This window comes from Pelophylax lessonae (assembly GCF_965119305.1).
Source record: "Pelophylax lessonae genome assembly, chromosome: 2".
Taxonomy (NCBI): Eukaryota; Metazoa; Chordata; class Amphibia; order Anura; family Ranidae; genus Pelophylax; species Pelophylax lessonae.
This window is the reverse complement of record NC_138769.1, coordinates 728,681,158-728,702,569: the sequence shown is the minus strand read 5'-3', so window position 1 is coordinate 728,702,569 and position 21,412 is coordinate 728,681,158. Positions and strand designations below refer to the sequence as shown.

The 21,412-nt window shown below is 45.6% G+C and overlaps 1 protein-coding gene across 1 annotated transcript in view; it reads left to right on the top strand.

Annotated features, from left to right (window-relative positions):
* Nucleotides 1-21,172, top strand: part of LOC309545660 (tyrosinase-like) — a 44,000-nt gene extending 22,828 nt beyond the window's left edge. Inside the window, exons 4-5 of the mRNA XM_082244931.1 lie at nucleotides 1,282-1,384; nucleotides 20,951-21,172. Of these exons, the coding sequence (XP_082101057.1) occupies nucleotides 1,282-1,384; nucleotides 20,951-21,119 (272 nt within the window). The 3' untranslated portion in view covers nucleotides 21,120-21,172. The remainder of the gene's footprint in view (nucleotides 1-1,281; nucleotides 1,385-20,950) is intronic.
* Nucleotides 21,173-21,412: the final 240 nt, after the last annotated feature.

Genomic DNA, 21,412 nt, shown 5'->3' with positions numbered 1-21,412 from the left:
CAGAAAAAACGTCTGCGGCATTGAAGGCCCCAATGAGCACAGTGGCCTCCATCATCGGTAAATGGAAGAAGTTTGGAACCATCAGGACTCTTCCTGGCCTGGCCAAACTGAGCGATCGGGGGAGAAGGACCTTAGTCAGGGAGGTGACCAAGAATCTGATGGTCACTCTGACAGAGCTCCAGTGTTTCTCTGTGGAGAGAGGAGAACCTTCCAGAAGAACAACCATCTCTGCAGCACTTCACCAATCAGGCCTGTATGGTAGAGTGGCCACTCCTCAAAAAAAAGCCCACATGACAGCCCACCTGGAGTTTGCCAAAAGGCACCTGAAGAACTCTAAGACTATAAGAAACAAAGTTCTCTGGTCTGATGAAACAAAGATTGAACTCTTTGGCCTGAATGGCAAGTGTCATGCCTGGAGAAAAACAAGCACCGCTCATCACCTGGCCAATACCATCCCTACAGTGAAGCATGGTGATGGCAGCATCATGCCCTGGGGATGTTTTTCAGCGGCAGGAGCTGGGAGACTAGTCAGGATCGAGGGAAAGATGAATCCAGCAATGTACAGAGACATTCTTGATGAAAACCTGCTCCAGACCACAGACTGTGGGGAAGGTTCTTCTTCCAACAGGACAACGATCCTAAGCACACAGCCAAGATAACAAAGAAGTGGCTACGGGACAACTCTGTAATGTCCTTGAATGGCCCAGCCAGAGCCCAGACTTAAACCGGATTGAACATCTCTTGAGAGATCTATAAATGGCTATGCACCGATGCTCCCCATGCAACCTGATGGAGCTTGAGAGGCCCTGCAAAGAAGAATTGGAGAAACTGCCCAAATATAGGTGTGCCAAGCTTGTAGCATCATACTCAGAAAGACTTGAGGCTGTAATTGGGGCCAAAGGTGCTTCAACAAAGAATTGAGCAAAGGCCCTAAATACTTATGTATATGGGATTTTTTACTTTTAATAAATTTGCAAAGATTTCAAACAAACTTGTTTCAAGTTGTCATTATGGGGGATTGTTTGTAACATTTTTAGAAAAGTAATTAATTGAATCCATTGTGTAATAGGGCTGTACCCTAACAAAATGTGGAAAAAGGGAAGCACTGTGAATACTTTCCGGATGCACTGTATATCTGTATTTCATTGTATGATTTTTATTTTTTTTTATTATAGAATGACAATAGATTTCTTGAACCTTGTATAATGTTGGTGTGTGTAATGTGAGGTCATAGCGATATAGGATGTGATGCTCATTGCGCATTCTCTCTCCTCCTTGCAGGCATACACAACGGCATTCATGTTTTCCTTGGTGGAACGATGAGCCAAGTTCCCATTTCCGCCAATGACCCCTGTTTTGGCGGTCACCATGCAAATGTAGACAGGTAAGAAAAAGTAATTTTACTTTTCAATTTCTTTTTTTTCCTTTAAGACAGGAAATTACATTGTTGTGGTCATACTTATAGCTTAATCAGTTCCCACCCAGGCCAATTCTGACATTTCTCTCCTACATGTAATATTTTACATGTAGTAATTTTTTTGCTAGAAAATTACTTACAACCCCCAAACATAACACACACACATATATATATATATATATATATATATATATATATATATATACACACATATACTGTATATATATATATATATATACACACACAGTCAGGTCCATAAATATTGGGACATCAACACAATTCTAATCTTTTTGGCTCTATACACCGCCACAATGGATTTGAAATGAAACAAACAAGATGTGCTTTAACTGCAGACTTTCAGCTTTAATTTGAGGGTATTTACATCCAAATCAGGTGAACGGTGTAGGAATTACAATAGTTTGTATATGTGCCTCCCACTTTTCAAAGGACCAAAAGTAATGGGACAGATTAACAATCATAAATCAAACTTTCACTTTTTAATACTTGGTTGCAAATCCTTTGCAGTCAATTACAGCCTGAAGTCTGGAACGCATAGACATCACCAGACGCTGGGTTTCATCCCTGGTGATGCTCTGCCAGGCCTCTACTGCAACTGTCTTCAGTTCCTGCTTGTTCTTGGGGCATTTTCCCTTCAGTTTTGTCTTCAGCAAGTGAAATGCATGCTCAATCAGATTCAGGTCAGGTGATTGACTTGGCCATTGCATAACATTTCCCTTCCTTCGCTTAAAAAACTCTTTGGTTGCTTTCGCAGTATGCTTCGGGTCATTGTCCATCTGCACTGTGAAGCGCCGTCCAATGAGTTCTGAAGCATGAATATGTCAAGCTGAATATGAGCAGATAATATTGCCCAAAAAACTTCAGAATTCATCCTGCTGCTTTTGTCAGCAGTCACATCATCAATAAATACAAGAGAACCAGTTCCATTGGCAGCCATACATGCCCACGCCATAACACTACCACCACCATGCTTCACTGATGAGGTGGTATGCTTTGGATCATGAGCAGTTCCTTTCCTTCTCCATACTCTTCTCTTCCCATCACTCTGGTACAAGTTGATCTTGGTCTCATCTGTGCATAGGATGTTGTTCCAGAACTGTGAAGGCGTTTTTAGATGTTGTTTGGCAAACTCTAATCTGGCCTTCCTGTTTTTGAGGCTAACCAATGGTTTACATCTTGTGGTGAACCCTCTGTATTCACTCTGGTGAAGTCTTCTCTTGATTGTTGACTTTGACACACATACACCTACCTCCTGGAGAGTGATCTTGATCTGGCCAACTATTGTGAAGGGTGTTTTCTTCACCAGGGAAAGAATTCTTGGGTCATCCACCACAGTTGTTTTCCGTGGTCTTCCGGGTCTTTTGGTGTTGCTGAGCTCACAGATGCGTTCTTTCTTTTTTAGGATGTTCCAAACAGTTGATTTGGCCACACCTAATGTTTTTGCTATCTCTCTGATGGGTTTGTTTTGTTTTTTCAGCTTAATGATGGCTTGCTTCACTGATAGCGACAGCTCTTTGTATCTCATATTGAGAGTTGACAGCAACAGATTCCAAATGCAAATAGCACACTTGAAATGAACTCTGGACCTTTTATCTGCTCCTTGTAAATGGGATAATGAGGGAATAACACACACCTGGCCACGGAACAGCTGAGCAGCCAATTGTCCCATTACTTTTGGTCCCTTTAAAAAGGGGGAGGCACATATACAAACTGTTGTAATTCCTACACCTTTCACCTGATTTGGGTGTAAATACCCTCAAATTAAAGCTGAAAGTCTGCAGTTAAAGCACATCTTGTTTGTTTCATTTCAAATCCATTGTGGTGGTGTATAGAGCCAAAAAGATTAGAATTGTGTCGATGTCCCAATATTTATGGACCTGACTGTATATATATATATATATATATATATATAGATAGATAGAGATAGATATATACAGTGGGTACGGAAAGTATTCAGACCCCCTTAAATTTTTCACTCTTTGTTATATTGCAGCCATTTGCTAAAATCATTTAAGTTCATTCTTCTTCCTCATGAATGTACACACCGCTCCCCATATTGACGGAAAAACACAGAATTGTTGACATTGTTGCAGATTTATTAAAAAAGAAAAACTGAAATATCACATGGTCCTAAGTATTCAGACCCTTTGCTGTGACACTCATATATTTAACTCAGGTGCTTTCCATTTCTTCTGATCATCCTTGAGATGGTTCTACACCTTCATTTGAGTCCAGCTGTGTTTGATTATACTGATTGGACTTGATTAGGAAAGCCACACACCTGTCTATATAAGACCTTCCAGATCACAATGCATGTCAGAGCAAATGAGAATCATGAGGTCAAAGGAACTGCCTGAAGAGCTCAGAGACAGAATTGTGGCAAGGCACAGATCTGGCCAAGGTTACAAAAAGATTTCTGCTGCACTTAAGGTTCCTAAGAGCACAGTGGCCTCCATAATCCTCAAATGGAAGACGTTTGGGACGACCAGAACCCTTCCTAGAGCTGGCCGTCTGGCCAAACTGAGCTAACGGGGGAAAAGAGCCTTGGTGAGAGAGGTAAAGAAGAACCCAAAGATCACTGTGGCTGAGCTCCAGAGATGCAGTCAGGAGATGGGAGAAAGTTGTAGAAAGTCAACCATCACTGCAGCCCTCCACCAGTCGGGGCTTTGTGGCAGAGTGGCCCGACGGAAGCCTCTCCTCAGTGTAAGACACATGAAAGCCCGCATGGAGTTTGCTAAAAAAACACCTGAAGGACTCCAAGATGGTGAGAAATAAGATTCTCTGGTCTGATGAGACCAAAATAGAACTTTTTGGCCTTAATTCTAAGCGGTATGTGTGGAGAAAACCAGGCACTGCTCATCACCTGTCCAATACAGTCCCAACAGTGAAGCATGGTGGTGGCAGCATCATGCTGTGGGGGTGTTTTTCAGCTGCAGGGACAGGACGACTGGTTGCAATCGAGGGAAAGATGAATGCGGCCAAGTACAGGGATATCCTGGACAAAAACCTTCTCCAGAGTGCTCTGGACCTCAGACTGGGCCGAAGGTTTACCTTCCAACAAGACAATGACCCTAAGCACACAGCTAAAATAACGAAGGAGTGGCTTCACAACAACTCCGTGACTGTTCTTGAATGGCCCAGCCAGAGCCCTGACTTAAACCCAATTGAGCATCTCTGGAGAGACCTAAAAATGGCTGTCCACCAACGTTTACCATCCAACCTGACAGAACTGGAGAGGATCTGCAAGGAGGAATGGCAGAGGATCCCCAAATCCAGGTGTGAAAGACTTGTTGCATCTTTCCCAAAAAGACTCCTGGCTGTATTAGATCAAAAGGGGGCTTCTACTAAATACTGAGCAAAGGGTCTGAATACTTAGGACCATGTGATATTTCAGTTTTTCTTTTTTAATAAATCTGCAACAATGTCAACAATTCTGTGTTTTTCTGTCAGTATGGGGTGCTATGTGTACATTCATGAGGAAGAAGAATGAACCTAAATGATTTTAGCAAATGGCTGCAATATAACAAAGAGTGAAAAATTTAAGGGGGTCTGAATACTTTCCGTACCCACTGTATATATATTTTTTTTTTTTTTAGCAGAGATCCCAGAGAATAAAATTGTGAGTGTTGCAATTTTTTGTCACACGGTATTTGTGCAGATTTTATTAAGGCAGGAAGGTGCAGACACTGCAAACTGTATATAAATATCATGAATACATGAACATATACTCGTACAAAAAAAAAACCAATCTTGTATTCAGCAAAAAAAAAAAAAAAAAAAAAAAAAGAAGAAATTGCAAGACTAACTAATTAATTATGAAGAGCGTCTGCAATCGCTCGATTTATTCTCCCTGGAGAAGAGACGCCTGAGAGGGGACATGATAACATTTTATAAATACCTCAATGGTGATCTCAGCATAGAAAAAAGCTGTTCAGTCGAAAGGATTGAATGAGGACTCGAGGGCATACAATGCGATTAGAGGAGAAGCGTTTTAACCTCAGGCAACGTGGGGGGTTCTTTACTGTTAGGGCTACAAGATTGTGGAATTCTCTACCACAAGAGGTGGTTTCTGCAGGAAGTATGGTGGCTTTCAAAAGACTCTTAGACGTACATCTCAAGGATCAGGACATTAAGGGCTATGTGAGATGATTACGTCCATACACACTTACACAGGTTGAACTGGATGGACTATTGTCTTTATTCAACCTCACCTACTATGTAACCCTTCTCACGCCCATTTTTATAAGGGAATATAAAGAAAACAGATAAGAAGAGAAGAAAAAAAAAGGGGGGGGGGGAGAGGGTGAGGGCGAGAAAGAACAGAAGGGGAGAAAAGTGAAAGAGGAAACAAAGTAGAAGCTTTAGTGAATTTTATTGTACACAAACACGATATAATACCAATTTTTTAGTTAAAATATAAAAGATGATAGGGCGAGTAAATAGATACCGAACATGTACGCATATGGAGCGGAACCAAAACTACGGTACTCCAAAAAAATCTCCATTAGCGACGCTTTAAAATGATTGATCTCACTCTAACATTCTCGACGATACCTCACGTGTGTGGTGCGAGCACTGTTTACATATGCGCGTGGGACTTACGAATGCGTTCGCATTGACGTGTAAGCACAGGGGGAAGGGGAATCAACTTTATTAATTAAAAAATATAAAATCAGCGCAGATATTCTAAAATCGGTGAACCATAAATATCTAAAAGTAGATCCTTAAAATGAATCAATAATAATGTAAAATATCAATCTTCAAACAATAAATAACAAAGGTGCTTAAGTGCCAAAGTGAACGTGCGCAAAGGGTAGTAAATCTAAAAATGATAAAAAGTGAGATCCTGAATCAATAGCACTTGAATAAGTATCCTGTGCAAGGTGAACGCTGTGAAAGAATCAATGATATAAGGTACTGATTCAGTGTGAAGGTGAGAACTGTGTAAAAATCCAAAAGAAGTTTTAACAATCAATATTAGATGAAAATAAATAGTGGAAAAAAAGTTCATATATGGTGAAGTGATCAGGTGCTTCCAGTGACTCCCAGTGCAGACTTTGGTGAGCTAGAGATCCAGAATTAGGTGTAATGGCCGCTCATCCTCCATTAACACTCATTAAGAGCGTTTCAGGTGTCACACGTCAACCTGCAGACTTTAGGGAATAAATCCTCTGATAATATGGATGCCCTGTGTATATCACACTCCAGATCTTCTATGGTGGCCTCAGATGGATAATGGTTGCTGCAAAGCTCTTTAAAGCACTCGTTTACCAGGGAAAGACATGAAGGGCTCTCATAGTGTAGTATGTTCAAATAAGGTTTAATCGATCAAAGTAAAGGTTACACTTACAATTTTGTAGACAAAAACATGCATTCAAATGTGAATAGACGCCGCCGATGCGGTCTGCAGTGCTTGCTCCAACGCTTCCGGTCTCGGCCGTAGACCCGGAAGTGACGTCACCACGGCTTTCCCGACGCGTTGCGTCACAATAACACGTGACTTTTTCAAGGGTGACAGTCTGTGGAATATATAGCATTCTGGTATCCATGGGAACCAAGTTAGATTACATCCTGCGGTTAACCCCATATATCACTCTGGCTTTCATGCAGGAATACTAATGGAGATTCGGAGCCAAGCTGCAAATCCTAAAGATGATTGGGCAACGACATATATTGATGAAAATAAAAATAAAAAGCCATATTAACATGGAATAAATATATGTATAAAAATGACACATTAAAATACCGCTTATAATAGATAAGTGGGTATGGCGACACCTAGTGTTCATAAATAAGAATGCTCTCAATAATGAATGCTTAACCGCTTTACCACTAGTCACTGTGCTGCTACTGCGGCACAGTGGCTCGTTATCGTCTAGTGACGTAGACCTACGTCGCTAGACTCCTCCCCTGTAGGCGGCGCTCGCGCGCCGCCGGAGGTTCGCTCCCGCTGTTTTCATTCACAGCGGGAGTCGAGCCAGGGGAGGAGCGGCGGCGATCGCCGCTGCTCTGCCCCGATCGTCGGGGAATCTAGTTTGGAGATCCGCCCGCCTGTGTAAACAGAGCGGGCGGATCTCCTAAGTGACAGGGAGTGACAGATCGGAGTGTTCAGCATAGCTGAACACTCCGATCTGTCCCTGGCTCACTCAGTCACCCCCCCCCCCACACGTTAGTAAGCACCAGGCATACATTAACCCCTCCCTCTCCAATAAAATTAACCCCTTCCCTGCCAGTGTCATTTTTACAGTAACAGTGCATATATATAGCACTGATTACTGCAGTAATGTCACTGGTACCCCCAAAAGTGTAAAAAATGTCAGTCAAGGGTCCGATCTGTCCGCCGCAATGTCGCAGTCCCGCAAAAAAAAAAATCGCAGATCGCCGCCATTACTCGTTAAAAAAAAAAACACCAAAAATGACAGAAATCTTTCCCTTAGTTAGTAAACGCAATAACTTTTGCGCAAACCAATCAAAATACGCTTATTGTGATTTTTTTTTTTACCAAAGATAGGTAGCAGAAAACAAATTGGCCAAAAATTTAAAAAAAAATTGGTTTTTACATCTTTTTTGGGGGGAATTTCATATAAAAAATGAGAAAAATATTGTTATTATTTCAAAATAAACGCTCTTTTTTTGTTTATAGCGCAAAAAGTAAAAATCGCACAGGTGATGAAATACCACCAAAAGAAAGCTCTGTTTGTGGGTAAAAAAAAGGACGTAAATTTCGTTTGGGTACGGCGTCGCACGACCGCGCAATTGTCAGTTAAAGTCGCACAGCGCCGAATCGCAAAAAGTAGCCCAGACGTAAGACAGCAAAATGCTCTAGTGGTAAAGTGAGTTAAAAGGAAAATAGTAAAAGGCTTCATATATCAGTAAATACTATAATTCAAAGAAAAAAAAAACAAAACAATTTTTATTATTTTCCTTTTAAGCACTCATTATTGAGAGCATTCTTATTTATGAACACTAGGTGTCGCCATACCCACTTATCTATTATAAGCGGTATTTTAATGTGTCATTTTTATACATATATTTATTCCATGTTAATATGGCTTTTTATTTTTATTTTCATCAATATATGTCGTTGCCCAATCATCTTTAGGATTTGCAGCTTGGCTCCGAATCTCCATTAGTATTACTGCATGAAAGCCAGAGTGATATATGGGGTTAACCGCAGGATGTAATCTAACTTGGTTCCCATGGATACCAGAACGCTATATATTCCACAGACTGTCACCCAATAGGCTACCCTTGATAAAGTCACGTGTTATTGTGACGCAACGCGTCGGGGAAAGCCGTGGTGACGTCACTTCCGGGTCTACGGCCGAGACCGGAAGCGTTGGAGCAAGCACTGCAGACCGCATCGGCGGCGTCTATTCACATTTGAATGCATGTTTTTGTCTACAATATTGTAAGTGTAACCTTTACTTTGATTGATTAAACCTTATTTGAACATACTACACTATGAGAACCCTTCATGTCTTTCCCTGGTAAACGAGTGCTTTAAAAAGCTTTGCAGCAACCATTATCCATCTGAGGCCACCATAGAAGATCTGGAGTGTGATATACACAGGGCATCCATATTATCAGAGGATTTATTCCCTAAAGTCTGCAGGTCGACGTGTGACACCTGAAACGCTCTTAATGAGTGTTAATGGAGGTGAGCGGCCATTACACCTAATTCTGGATCTCTAGCTCACCAAAGTCTGCACTGGGAGTCACTGAAAGCACCTGATCACTTCACCATATATGAACTTTTTTTCCACTATTTATTTTTATCTAATATTGATTGTTAAAACTTCTTTTGGATTTTTACACAGTTCTCACCTTGACACTGAATACAGTGTATATATCTAATTTGTAGATATATTTGTTCACGTTTATCATATAAAATACTTTTTTGTGCTACTGAAGAGTTTTAATGGTTTACCCTTCATAGGGCACTTATATTATTTTTAATATTTTTCTTTGTTTCAGCACTTTATTCCTTCATGATGATCACTTTCATTACTTCTCATTGATTCACTTTAGTATTATATTGAAGAGTCGGATGGGTTCACTCTTCATAGGGCACTTCCTTTAAAATATTTTTTTTTTCCTTCTTTTTTTCTAGCTGAATGTTGATCAGTACCTTATATCATTGATTCTTTCACAGCGTTCACCTTGCACAGGATACTTATTCAAGTGCTATTGATTCAGGATCTCACTTTTTATCATTTTTATATTTACTACCATTTGTGCACATTCACTTTGGCACTTAAGCACCTTTGTTATTTATTGTTTAAAGATTGATATTTTACATTATTATTGATTCATTTTAAGGATCTACTTTTAGATATTTATGGTTCACCGATTTTAGAATATCTGCGCTGATTTTATATTTTTTATTTTACATTGTTGTACGTGGTGACGCTACAAAATTAGCTGCAGATTTCTGGTGCTCCATTGTTCCACCTTGTTACCTCCTCTTTTTTCCGTTCCCTTCTCTCCATTTGGTAGCACATAGATTTATTTTTATAATCAACTTTATTGCTTTCACAAGGGATGAACAACATCCCTTGTGACAGCATGGGCCATGACAGGTCCTCTTTATAGTGACATCTGGGGGTCTATTAGACCCCAAATCTCTCTACTGAGATTTGGGGTCTAATAGAGGGGAAGATAGTCTCCTCACACCAGCCCAGGACCAGAAGCTGCACAATTACATAGCCACTTGGAAAAAAGATTAACCACTTAAGCCCCAGAAGATTTGGCTGCTCAAAGACCAGGCCCTATTTTGCGATTCAGCACTGCGTGACTTTAACGGACAATTGCGCGGTCGTGCGACGCTGTACCCAAACAAAAGTTGATGTCCTTTTTTTCCCACAAACAGAGCTTTCTTTTGGTGGTATTTGATCACCTGTGCAATTTTTATTTTTTGTGCTATAAACAAAAAAAGAGCGACAATTTTGAAAAAATAACAATATTTTTCACATTTTTTTTTATATGAAATTCTGAAAAAAAAAAAATGTAAAAATCAAAATTTTTTAACATTTTAGGCCAATTTGTTTTCTGCTACATATTTTTGGTAAAAAAAAAAAATCGCAATAAGTGTATTTTGATTGGTTTGCGGAAAAGTTATTGCGTTTACTAACTACGGGAAAGATTTATGTAATTTTTCTTGTTTTTTTTTTTTTTTTAACGAGTAATGGCGTCGATCTGCGATTTTTTTTTTGCGGGACTGCGACATTGCAGCGGACAGATCAAACCCCTAACTGACATTTTTGACACTTTTGGGGTTACCAGTGACATTACTACAGTAATCAGTGCTATACATATGCACTGTTACTGTCAAAATGACACTGGCAGGGAAGGGGTTAACTTTATTGGTGATCCAAGCGGTTAAGTGTGTCCCTAGGGGCGTGATTCTAACTGTCAGGGGGCGTGGCTTTTGATGTAATCACAGAGACATACAATCTCACATAGCAGGATCGCATAGCCTCTGTGCTTACACCAGGGAGAATGACAGGCGGCTGTGTTTACATCAGCCGTCTGTCTTTCTCCCTCTGCAGCGGGAGATCGCGAGTGACCGGTGGCCATCGGAGCCGCCAGTCACTCGCGCTGGGATCTCAGTGAATGAGCAGGGGCGGGAGCGGCGCGATCGCCCCCCCCCACAGGCGGCTGAGTGAATGACGTACCCCTACGTCACTTTGCCCAGCAGCGGCTGCCTGCCGCAGTATATCTGCGGTGGGCGGTCGTTATGTGTTTAACCACATCCCGCCCGCCCTATAGGCGTTTGACGGCGGGATTGTGGTTGTATTATCCTGACCGGACGTCATATGACGGCGGCAGGATAATACGCTCTGCGCGCCCCCCGGAGCGGCAATCGGTGATGCGAAGTGTCAGTCTGACTCCCTGCATCTCCGATCTCGGTAAAGATCCAATCATGGCTGGTCACATAGTAAACAGGAAGAGCCGTTGATCGGCTTTCCTTAGTTCATGCCTGAAAGGCACAAGTAAAGGAGCGCAGATCGGCGGCTCCCCTGACGGGGGGGGGGGGGGGGGGGTCGGCACTGGTAACCAGATCATTGATTACCAGTGCAGACCCTCGGGGGGGTGCCACTAAAACCACCAGGGATGCCCACCCATGACCCCAGGGATGCCCACTATGGCCACCAGGGATGGCAATCAGGGCTCAGGGAGTTCCCCATTGCCCTCCCCATCAGTGCTGCCTGCCAGTGCTGCCCACCAGTGCCCATCATTGCCATCTATCAGTGTCACCCAACAGTGCCCATTATTGCCCACCAGTGCCGACCGTCAGTACTGATCAGTGCCGCCTATCAGTGCCCACCAGTGCTGCCTATCAGTGCCCATTAGCGCCCCCTATCAGTGCCCATCAATGCCGCCTATCAGTGCCCACCAATGCTGCATATCAGTGCCACCCCATCAGTGTCTCCTCATCAGTGCCTGTCAGTGCAGTCTCATCAGTGCAGGAAAAAACGTATTTATTTACAAAATTGTATAACAAACAAAAAAACTTTTTATTTTTTTCAAATTTTTTTTTTTATTTGTTTAGCAAAAAGGAAAAAACCCAGAGGTGATCAAATACCACCAAAATAAAGCTCTATTTGTGGGGGGAAAATGACATAAATTTGGTGTAGGTACAGTGTTGCATGACCGCGAAATTGTCATTCAAAATGCAACAGCCCTAAAAGGGGAAAATTGGCCTGGGCAGGAAGGGGGTGAAAGTGCCCGGTATTGAAGTGGTTAAAAACTAAACAATTAAAAAACCCCAAAACAAACAAAATTATTATTTTTTTTTATTACAAAGGGCAGGCAACATTTAAAGCTTAAGTAGACAGTCCTTTTTCTTTAAATACATACATACAGTATATATTTAGAACCACCCCCGTTCCCCCCCTGCAATTAGTGACTCAGCAGCTCAGCTGTACCGGATTCCTCTCCTAGCAGTGACTCAGTAGCTCAGCTCTCCCCCTTCCCATCCATCAGCGATTGTGCAGCTCAGCTATCCCTTATCTTTCCTCTGTTTTACTTTTTTAAAGGTTACTGCGATAAAAACCAAGGAAACTTAGACCCGAGTGGTATTATAATGTGCTTTTACTAAACAGAAATTCTGTACATACAAACAATTATAGGAATACATTACAAGCCTGACAGATATACCTATACCATGGAAAAATGCTACCTACTTCCTAGCAAAACTATGGTCTGTATTCAATAAGAATACACGAAAAGGTTACTTAGCTCCGCTTACAGAAATTTCATAATCTCCTTAGCAACAAGGACCCCGGGATATTGCAGGATCTCGGGTGCAAATCGTCTTCAGGTTCTAGCAGAGACCTTCCTTGGTGTTACGGCAACACAAAGTCCTGCTCTCAGTTTCTGTTCCTGGCTTTTTATTTGGAAGGTTTTTGAGAAGACAATCCCACCTGGGCGTATCCTTTTCTGCCTTTTTACACTGATGTCAAATATAGTAACATTCTCAAATTCAGCCACTAGGTGGCTCTTTTGAATCAGTCATGCTATAGGTCAGTGATGGCGAACCTTGGCACCCCAGATGTTTTAGAACTACATTTCCAGTGATGCCCAGTGGAGTTGAGCATCATGGGAAACGTAGTCCCAAAACATCTGGGGGTGCCAAGGTTCGCCATCACTGTTATAGGTCAACCATGTCAAAAGTTCAAGCTAGATTTAGAGTTGACCAGAACACCTGTATAAACAATGGAAGCAGAGAGGACATCTTGTGTAAGCATACCAGGACATCTGTTTGACAAATGTCCACTTGCAGAAAACCTGCTGAACAAACACCCCCTGAGTGTAAGTGTGGGAAAATCACAAGAGTATACAGTATCTCACAAAAGTAAGTACACCCCTCACATTTTTGTAAATATTTTATTATAGCTTTTCATGTGACAACACTGAAGAAATGACACTTTGCTACAATGTAAAGTAGTGAGTGTACAGCTTGTATAACAGTGTAAATTTGCTGTCCCCTCAAAATAACTCAACACACAGCCATTAATGTCTAAACCGCTGGCAACAAAAGTGAGTACACCCCTAAGTGACAATGTCCAAATTGGGCCCAATTAGCCATTTTCCCTCCCCAGTGTCATGTGACTCGTTAGTGTTACAAGGTCTCAGGTGTGAATGGGGAGCAGGTGTGTTAAATTTGGGGGTTATCACTCTCACTCTCTCATACTGGTCACTGGAAGTTCAAAACGGCACCTCATGGCAAAGAATTCTCTGAGGATCTGAAAAACGGAATTTTTGTAAAATCTTACCTGTAAAATTCCTTTCTCTGAGTCCTCAGACAGTCGCCGCCACTTCATAATCTTCACTAATGGGGTAATTGACCTTTGCTCCGCCGGAGTAGCTAGGCAACAAGATTTGTTAATATCAAAGCTTTTAGCATACCACACCCCTAGGGGGTGGTCCCCTCAGTCAATACCTCCCTGCTTCCTGCATTCTCAACTCACTTTCAGTAGCATAGCAGTAGAGTACATAAACAAACCCCAAAAGAGGGGCGGGGGCGGCGACTGTCGGAGGACTCAGAGAAAGGAATTTTACAGGTAAGATTTTACAAAAATTCAGTTTTCTCTTACGTCCTCCGACAGTTGCCGCCACTTCATAATCTTCACTAATGGGGACGTCCCAGAGCAGTGTAGACATGAGGGGTGGGAAAAACGCAGCCGCGCCTAAAGCAACGCAGTACCCACATCAGGAAAAAAAGGAACCTTACTAAAGTAAGAAAACCAACTGGGCAACAGGAAAAAACGTGCTCAACAGGAGCAACAACCCAGGAAGAACAAGTAACCTAGGGGTAAAAACACTCCAACAGCCAAGGACCCAAACAAGGGACCCTAAGGCACTGCCGCACTAAGAACTTTACGGCCAAAGGAAGCATCTGCTGATGCCTGAACATCCACCTTGTATAATTTTGAGAAGGTGTGAACGGACGACCAAGTCGCCGCCTTACACACCTGGGCCACAGAGGCCCGATGATGACAGGCCCAAGACGTACTCAGAGATCTGGTAGAATGCGCCTTCACAGGGAAAGGAGGAACCTTCCCTTTCAAAGCATAGGCCTGCTCAATGGTCTTTCTGATCCATTTGGCGATGGTAGAAGCCGACGCCGCCATGCCCTTCCGAGGTCCCTCTGGAAGGACGAATAGGGAATCCGACTTGCGAAAGGATTTAGTCGATGACAGGTAAACCCTGATCGCCCGAACAACATCCAAGGAATGCAAAGCCACCTCCTTCGGATGTTTGGGCCTCGCGCAAAGCGAAGGCAAGACAATGTCCTCATTGAGGTGAAATTCCGAGATCCTCTTCGGAAGAAAGGACGGGTTAGGTCGCAAGACCACCTTATCCAAGTGAATCACCAAATAGGGAGAGCTGCAGGACAAAGCTGCCAGCTCCGACACTCTGCGAGCCGAAGTGATCGCCACCAAAAAGGCAACCTTCTTGGACAACAGAGACAACGAGATCTCCCTGATCTTTTCAAAGGGAGCATGTTGCAACACAGACAGAACAAGGTTTAAGTCCCATGGAGGCAAAGGCTCCCTCCTAGGAGGGGCCAAGTGTCGCACCCCCTGAACAAAGGTGCTAATCAAAGAATTAGACGCCACAGGGCGTTGAAAGAGAACGGCCAGCGCAGAAATCTGACCCTTAATCGTGGCAAACGCAAAACGCTGGTCCACACCCGTTTGAAGGAAAGCCAACACTCTCGATACAGAGTATGAGCGAGGGGAATACCCCATGGACTCACACCAGGCAAAGTACGCTTTCCAAGTACGGTAGTAAACCTTCCCCGAAGAGGCTTTTCTAGCCTTGATCAAAGTGGCAATGACCTCAGGGGAGAGACCCCTATCCTTCAGGACCTGGCTTTCAACAGCCAGGCCGTTAAAGCCAGCGACTGTAAAGCAGGATGGAATATCGGTCCTTGAGACAGATCTTCTCGAAGAGGCAGACGCCACGGAGCATCGACCGCCAGATTCACGAGGTCTGCGTACCAAGACCGGCGAGGCCAGTCTGGCGCCACCAGAATCACCGTGTGCGGTTCCGAGGCCAACCTGCGAAGGAACCTGGATAGCAGTTGAATCGGTGAAAAGGCATACATCAGACGATACTGATGCCAGGGCGCCACTAACGCATCTGAGGCGTCCGCCCGAGGATCGCGCGTCCTTGCCACGAACCTTTTCACCTTGTTGTTTAGACGAGACGCGAACAGGTCCACATCTGGGGAACCCCACTTCGCGCACAACATCTGAAAGACATCCGGGTGAAAGGACCATTCCCCCTGGTCCAGGGTCTGGCGACTCAGATAGTCCGCCTGCCAGTTCTCCACCCCCGGAATGTGAACTGCAGAAAACGCCGGGACGTGCGTCTCGGCCCAAGACAGAATGTCGGCCACTTCCCGAGCCGCTCGGGCACTCCTGGTGCCCCCTTGGTGGTTGACGTAGGCCACCGCTGTGGCATTGTCCGTCTGAACCCGAGCCGGACGGCCCTGAAGCCTGTCCGTCCAACGCAGAACACAGAGATTTATCGCTCGCAATTCCAGAATTTTGATCGGAAAGGGAGGACTCCTCCTCTGACCAAGTTCCCTGGGCGGACAGAACGCCCAGAACACCACCCCAGCCCGACAGGCAGGCATCCGTGGTGATCACCGTCCATGACAAAGGACGAAAGGACTTGCCCCCCGACACCGCCGGGGACTGGAGCCACCACAAAAGACCCCTTCTGGTGAGGTGGCGCAACGAAATCCGCAGATCCAGAGATTGCAGATGCCCGTTCCACTTGGCCAGGATCTCCGCCTGAAGATCCCGCGTGTAAAACTGGGCGAAGGGAATCGCCTCGAAAGCCAAGACCATCAATCCCAGACACCTCATACACGTCCGGAGGGACAAGCACTGATTGTCCCTGAGGGACCTGACTTCGTCCTGAAGCGTCCGGAGCTTGTCTTCCGGTAGGAAGACCTTCGCTTGAAGTCCAGGATCATCCCCAGGTAGGGAAGACGAACCGACGGACACAGCGTAGACTTTGGAAAATTTATCGTCCAACCGAACTCCTGCAGAGTCTGCATCGTGATGGACAGGTCGTTCACCAGGCCCTGACTGGTCGCAGACCGAATCAAGATATCGTCCAGATACCCCAAGACAGAGATGCCCTGGGCTCTCAATAATGCCAGAACCGGCGCAAGCACCTTGGTGAAAACCCGCGGAGCCGAAGCGAGACCAAAGGGTAACGCCACGAATTGGTAATGATCCTCCGCAATGGCGAATCGAAGGTACCTCTGGTGACCCTTGAAAATGGGGATGTGAAGGTACGCATCCTTCAAGTCGATGGAGGCCATGAATTCCCCCGGAACCAGGGCAGCCACCACCGAGCGCAGGGATTCCATGCGGAACTTGTGAACCCGCACAAAGCGGTTCAGAGCTTTTAAGTCCAAAATCGGACGAACCTTGCCCTCCTTTCTGGGCACAGTGAACAGATTGGAATAGAACCCCCGAAATCTGTCCCGATGAGGCACCGGAACCACCACTCCCTGGGCCCGCAGGTCCCGCACCGCCAGGTGCAGATCCTGCAAGCGCTCCGGAGACAGTTGAAGATTGGAGGGAAAAAATCTGTTCGCCGGCCGAGAGAGAAACTCGATCTTGTATCCAGATCGAACGATTTCCTGAACCCACCTGTCCCGAATGCGGGCCAGCCAGGGTTGAAGAAAACCGAGCAAAACGTCCCCCCACCCCAGAACCGGGTGAGGGCGCCCCTTCAGGCCGAATTGGCATGGGCAGTGGACCCGGACTGGCCGGACTTCTGCTTACCTGCCCACAGCTTCTTCTGGGAGCCTTGGCCCTTGAAGGGCTTGCCCTTATAGTGCGACCGAAAGGCACGAAAGGACCCCTGAGAGGGCCTAAACGAGGTATTCTTCTTACCGCGAACAAACTTATTCATGTGAGTTTGGGGCAAGAGAGTACTCTTACCCCCGGAAATTCCCTTTATCAGAGTATCCAAAGACTCGCCAAAAAGGCGAGAACCCGCGTAGGGTAAATTAGCTAAAGTCTTGCGAGAAGATTGGTCAACCGACCAACATTTCAGCCATATCAGGCGACGGTTCAATACCGCCACACTCGAGAGGCGTGCAGCCAAAGGGACTAAATCCAAGTCCGCATCACACAAATACATGACACCCTGATGAATTTGATCCACCATAGCCAAAGTTGTCGGCGGGGCAGAGTCAGCCACCAGGGTGCGCCTGAGCACCTGCGTCCAATCCGCAATAGCCTGGGCTGCCATAATGGAAGCAAAAATAGGTTTCAGCATAGAACCAGCAACCGTATAAGCATGACGGGCCAGAGACTCCAATCTCCTGTCCGTAGGGTCCCGGAACACCGGGGTATCCTCAGTGGGGATCGCAGTAGATTTATTCAAAACCGCCACCGCGTGATCCACCTGAGGCGGTACACACCAACGCTCATCAGCGGAGGGTGTAAAGGGATAACACAGCTTGAACCTACTAGGCACAGTAAAGGGCTTCTTTAAATTGCGCCATTGCTCATCAACAGCGCGCTGAAACTCCGCAGAGCAAGGAAAAACCTGTGTTGTTTTGCGTTTCCTTTGCGTCCCATAAGAGGACATCAAAGCAGGAGGACATGGTTCATCCTGCAAATGCAGCGTTTCCTTGATAGAAGCAACCAACTCATCCATGAGTGCAAGCCCTTCAGGCGAGCCAGGGGGAGAATTATCAACCCCTTCTACCTCAGCCTCTCCCTCAGACCCCCCAAGGTCCAGAGATGAGCGAGACCCTGAGAAGGGCACTCCAGCCATAGCAGCCCCATCGCCCTCTGAATCAGAGGAAATAGACACTGTGGGCCGTTTTGCGGATCGATCAGCCATCAGCATCTGCACCTGAGAAGCCAGGTTCGCCACAATAGTAGCAAGATCAGCCCCCTGGGGGGATGCAGCAGCCCCTTGGCCCCCCACCAAGGTGGGAGGAAACTTGCAATCCTGAGAATCCATGCCCCAGCAATAAGTGAAAAAAGAGGACTGCCCCTTTAAGACCGCGGCGAGCGTAGCCCACCGCACACTACAGCATGAACCGACCCCCACAGGGATAAGGACACTGGGCAAAGAATACAGGAAAATGAAAGGTAAAAACCTGGAGAGACCACACAGGCTGCTGCCACCGATCGCTGTTCCAGAGCAAAAGGAAGAGATGCAATGACTGACCGCCCTATAAAGCCTATGAAAGGCTACACAAACATGGCCGCTCGGCTGAGGCTTTTTTAGGCAATGAGAAAATGGCGCCGACATGTGGCCTGATTGATCGCCGCCAAAATGGCGGCGTTTGGCGCCAAAACAACGCGCCGTACCACACAGTGCCAGTCACCATAATTTGCCGCAAAAAAATGGCGGACCGCAGTAGCGGCCGGCGCACAGCATGTCCAAGTCCAGTCTGCCCCATACTCTCACATAGCAGAGTGGGAGAGCCCCCCCCCCCCCCCGCAGCCCACAGAAAGGCAGCTATTCTGCACAGGAATCTGACAGGGAGCTCAGCACATACACAGACATGCAGGGTCACACAGTCACAGACTGACACCCAAAACAGACAGGTCCCCACATAGAATTGCACTCACCAGTCCGGATGGCATGGGGAGCCTTCTCCAGCGACCAAACCGCTGCACTGAGGACAGGGAGTGTCGCAGTCAGGATGCAGTGGCTTGCGGTGCGAAACCGCAAATGGCGTCCGGTGAGGTAGCCACCTCACAGACAGCATCCCTGCAGCGAACAGGGATGGGTCGTTCAATATGCTAGGGAAACCTGACTGAACGCTCGATGGCAGGCTGGGAAGCCCCTGGCCCTGAACCCTGGGATCCAGGGTGGCCAGTCCGAGACCCAGCTCCGCATGATCATCTTCATCCGAAGAAACTAAACTAATGCTGAGAAAAAGAACAGCTAAGTAAAAGAAAGAGAAAAATACTCAAAATAAAATCAAAAAGAGGATAGAAGGCTGAGACTGAAAGCCCCAGCACAGGATCAGCCTGCTACTCCTAAGCTAGGCATTAGAAACTGGGTTGAGAATGCAGGAAGCAGGGAGGTATTGACTGAGGGGACCACCCCCTAGGGGGTGTGGTATGCTAAAAGCTTTGATATTAACAAATCTTGTTGCCTAGCTACTCCTGCGGAGCAAGGTCAATTTCCCCATTAGTGAAGATTATGAAGTGGCGGCGACTGTCGGAGGACGTAAGAGAAAAAAGAATTGCCTACATAAAGATGGCCTAGGCCAGCGATGGCGAACCTTGGCACCCCAGATGTTTTGGAACTACATTTCCCATGATGCTCATGCACTTTGCAGTGTAGTGAGCATCGTGGGAAATATAGTTCCAAAACATCTGGGGTGTCAAGGTTCACTATCACTGGCCTAGGCTATAGGAAGATTTCAAAGACCCTGAAACTGAGCTGCAGCACAGTGGCCAAGACCATACAGCAGTTTAACAGGACAGGTTCCACTCAGAACAGGCCTCGCCATGGTCGACCAAAGAAGTTGAATGCACGTGCTCAGCGTCATATCCAGAGGTTGTCTTTGGGAAATAGACGTATGAGTGATGCCAGCATTGCTGCAGAGGTTGAAGGGGTGGAGGGTCAGCCTGTCAGTGTTCAGACCATATGCGGCACACTGCATCAAATTGAATGAATATATAAACAGCGCTAAATCCTCTTACTTGATGTCGCTATGCCCAAATATAGCAGTGACTCAGATCAGCTGGACCTGCTCCCCCCTCCCAGCAGTGACCCAGGAACTCAAGTGACTCTGCTTTTAGCTAGTTTGTTCCCTGGAGAGAGCAGTGCTGACATTTTTTTTAGCTCTGAAGTCAAAGCTTTGTTGCATCTTACCTTCCACATTGCTCTCTAGTGAAGGTGGGAGAGAGGTGGATTGGGCTTTAAGGTTAGGTTCAGGAAAGATTGCATATTTGGGGCTTTGATCAGGGGGGTCACAGTACTTGTGAGATCATCATGTACTCCTTCACCGCTGCCTTGTCTGCTCTGACGGCAGGAGAGGACTGGGCCACTCTGATGTCCTTTAAAAAGGCTGCACTGCTTCTGCCACAGACATGCCTAAAGGATTCCTGGTGAAGAGAAGTAAAAAGTCTCTGCCAGTGACCTACTGAGTGCAGGATAAAGACAAGAAAAGCTTGGATGGTGTAAATTGTGTCTGGGCAGAGGCTGGTTCCATGCCCCACTTGAGACTCTCCTCCCCTGGCCAGCTCCAACTGAGCTGTCCCAATTCCCCCCCAGTCGCCCCCTGCGGGCCAGATTGGGAACACAGATTCAGCCGGTGAGTAGAGAGTACCTGGAGCAGTGCTTCAGCCTGAAATGAGGGTCAGGAGGAGGCTGGGAAGAGGGAGAGTGGGAGGGGGGCCGAGTCGCTGCACCATGGGCCCCTGGTTTGTACTTGCCCCCTGGGCTTAAAGTTGGCAGTCTGCCCCTGTCTGACGGTAAGCCTTTGTCTCTTTGCAGGCTTGCAGACGAATACTATGTACAAAATGGCATCACACCGGCTTCCTATCCCACCGCAAATACTATTTATGGACACAGAGGTTCAAGCTGCATCACCGCATTCTATAACTGCTGGAGGAACAGCGATATGATGAGACCAGGAGAATATTTTGGAACTGTATACCTCTAAAAAGGATGAGCCGCATGGGAGTTTCCGCAACTGAAGAGGATGGAGTTATGAAAATTAATCAATTAATCTCAAAGAAAATTTGCAATCATAATAATAATTGAGATAATCAGAATTATTAAAAACAATACTCAATAGAGCTTGATGTAAAAGTTGATTAAAATGATGAATAATGTGTTTAATGATCCATTGGAAATAGATTGCTATCAATAAATACCCCATGCACAGTGAATGCGTCTTCCAGGGCTTTTTTTCAGCGGGATCGTGGGAGAACGCAGTTCTGGCATCTCTAGCAC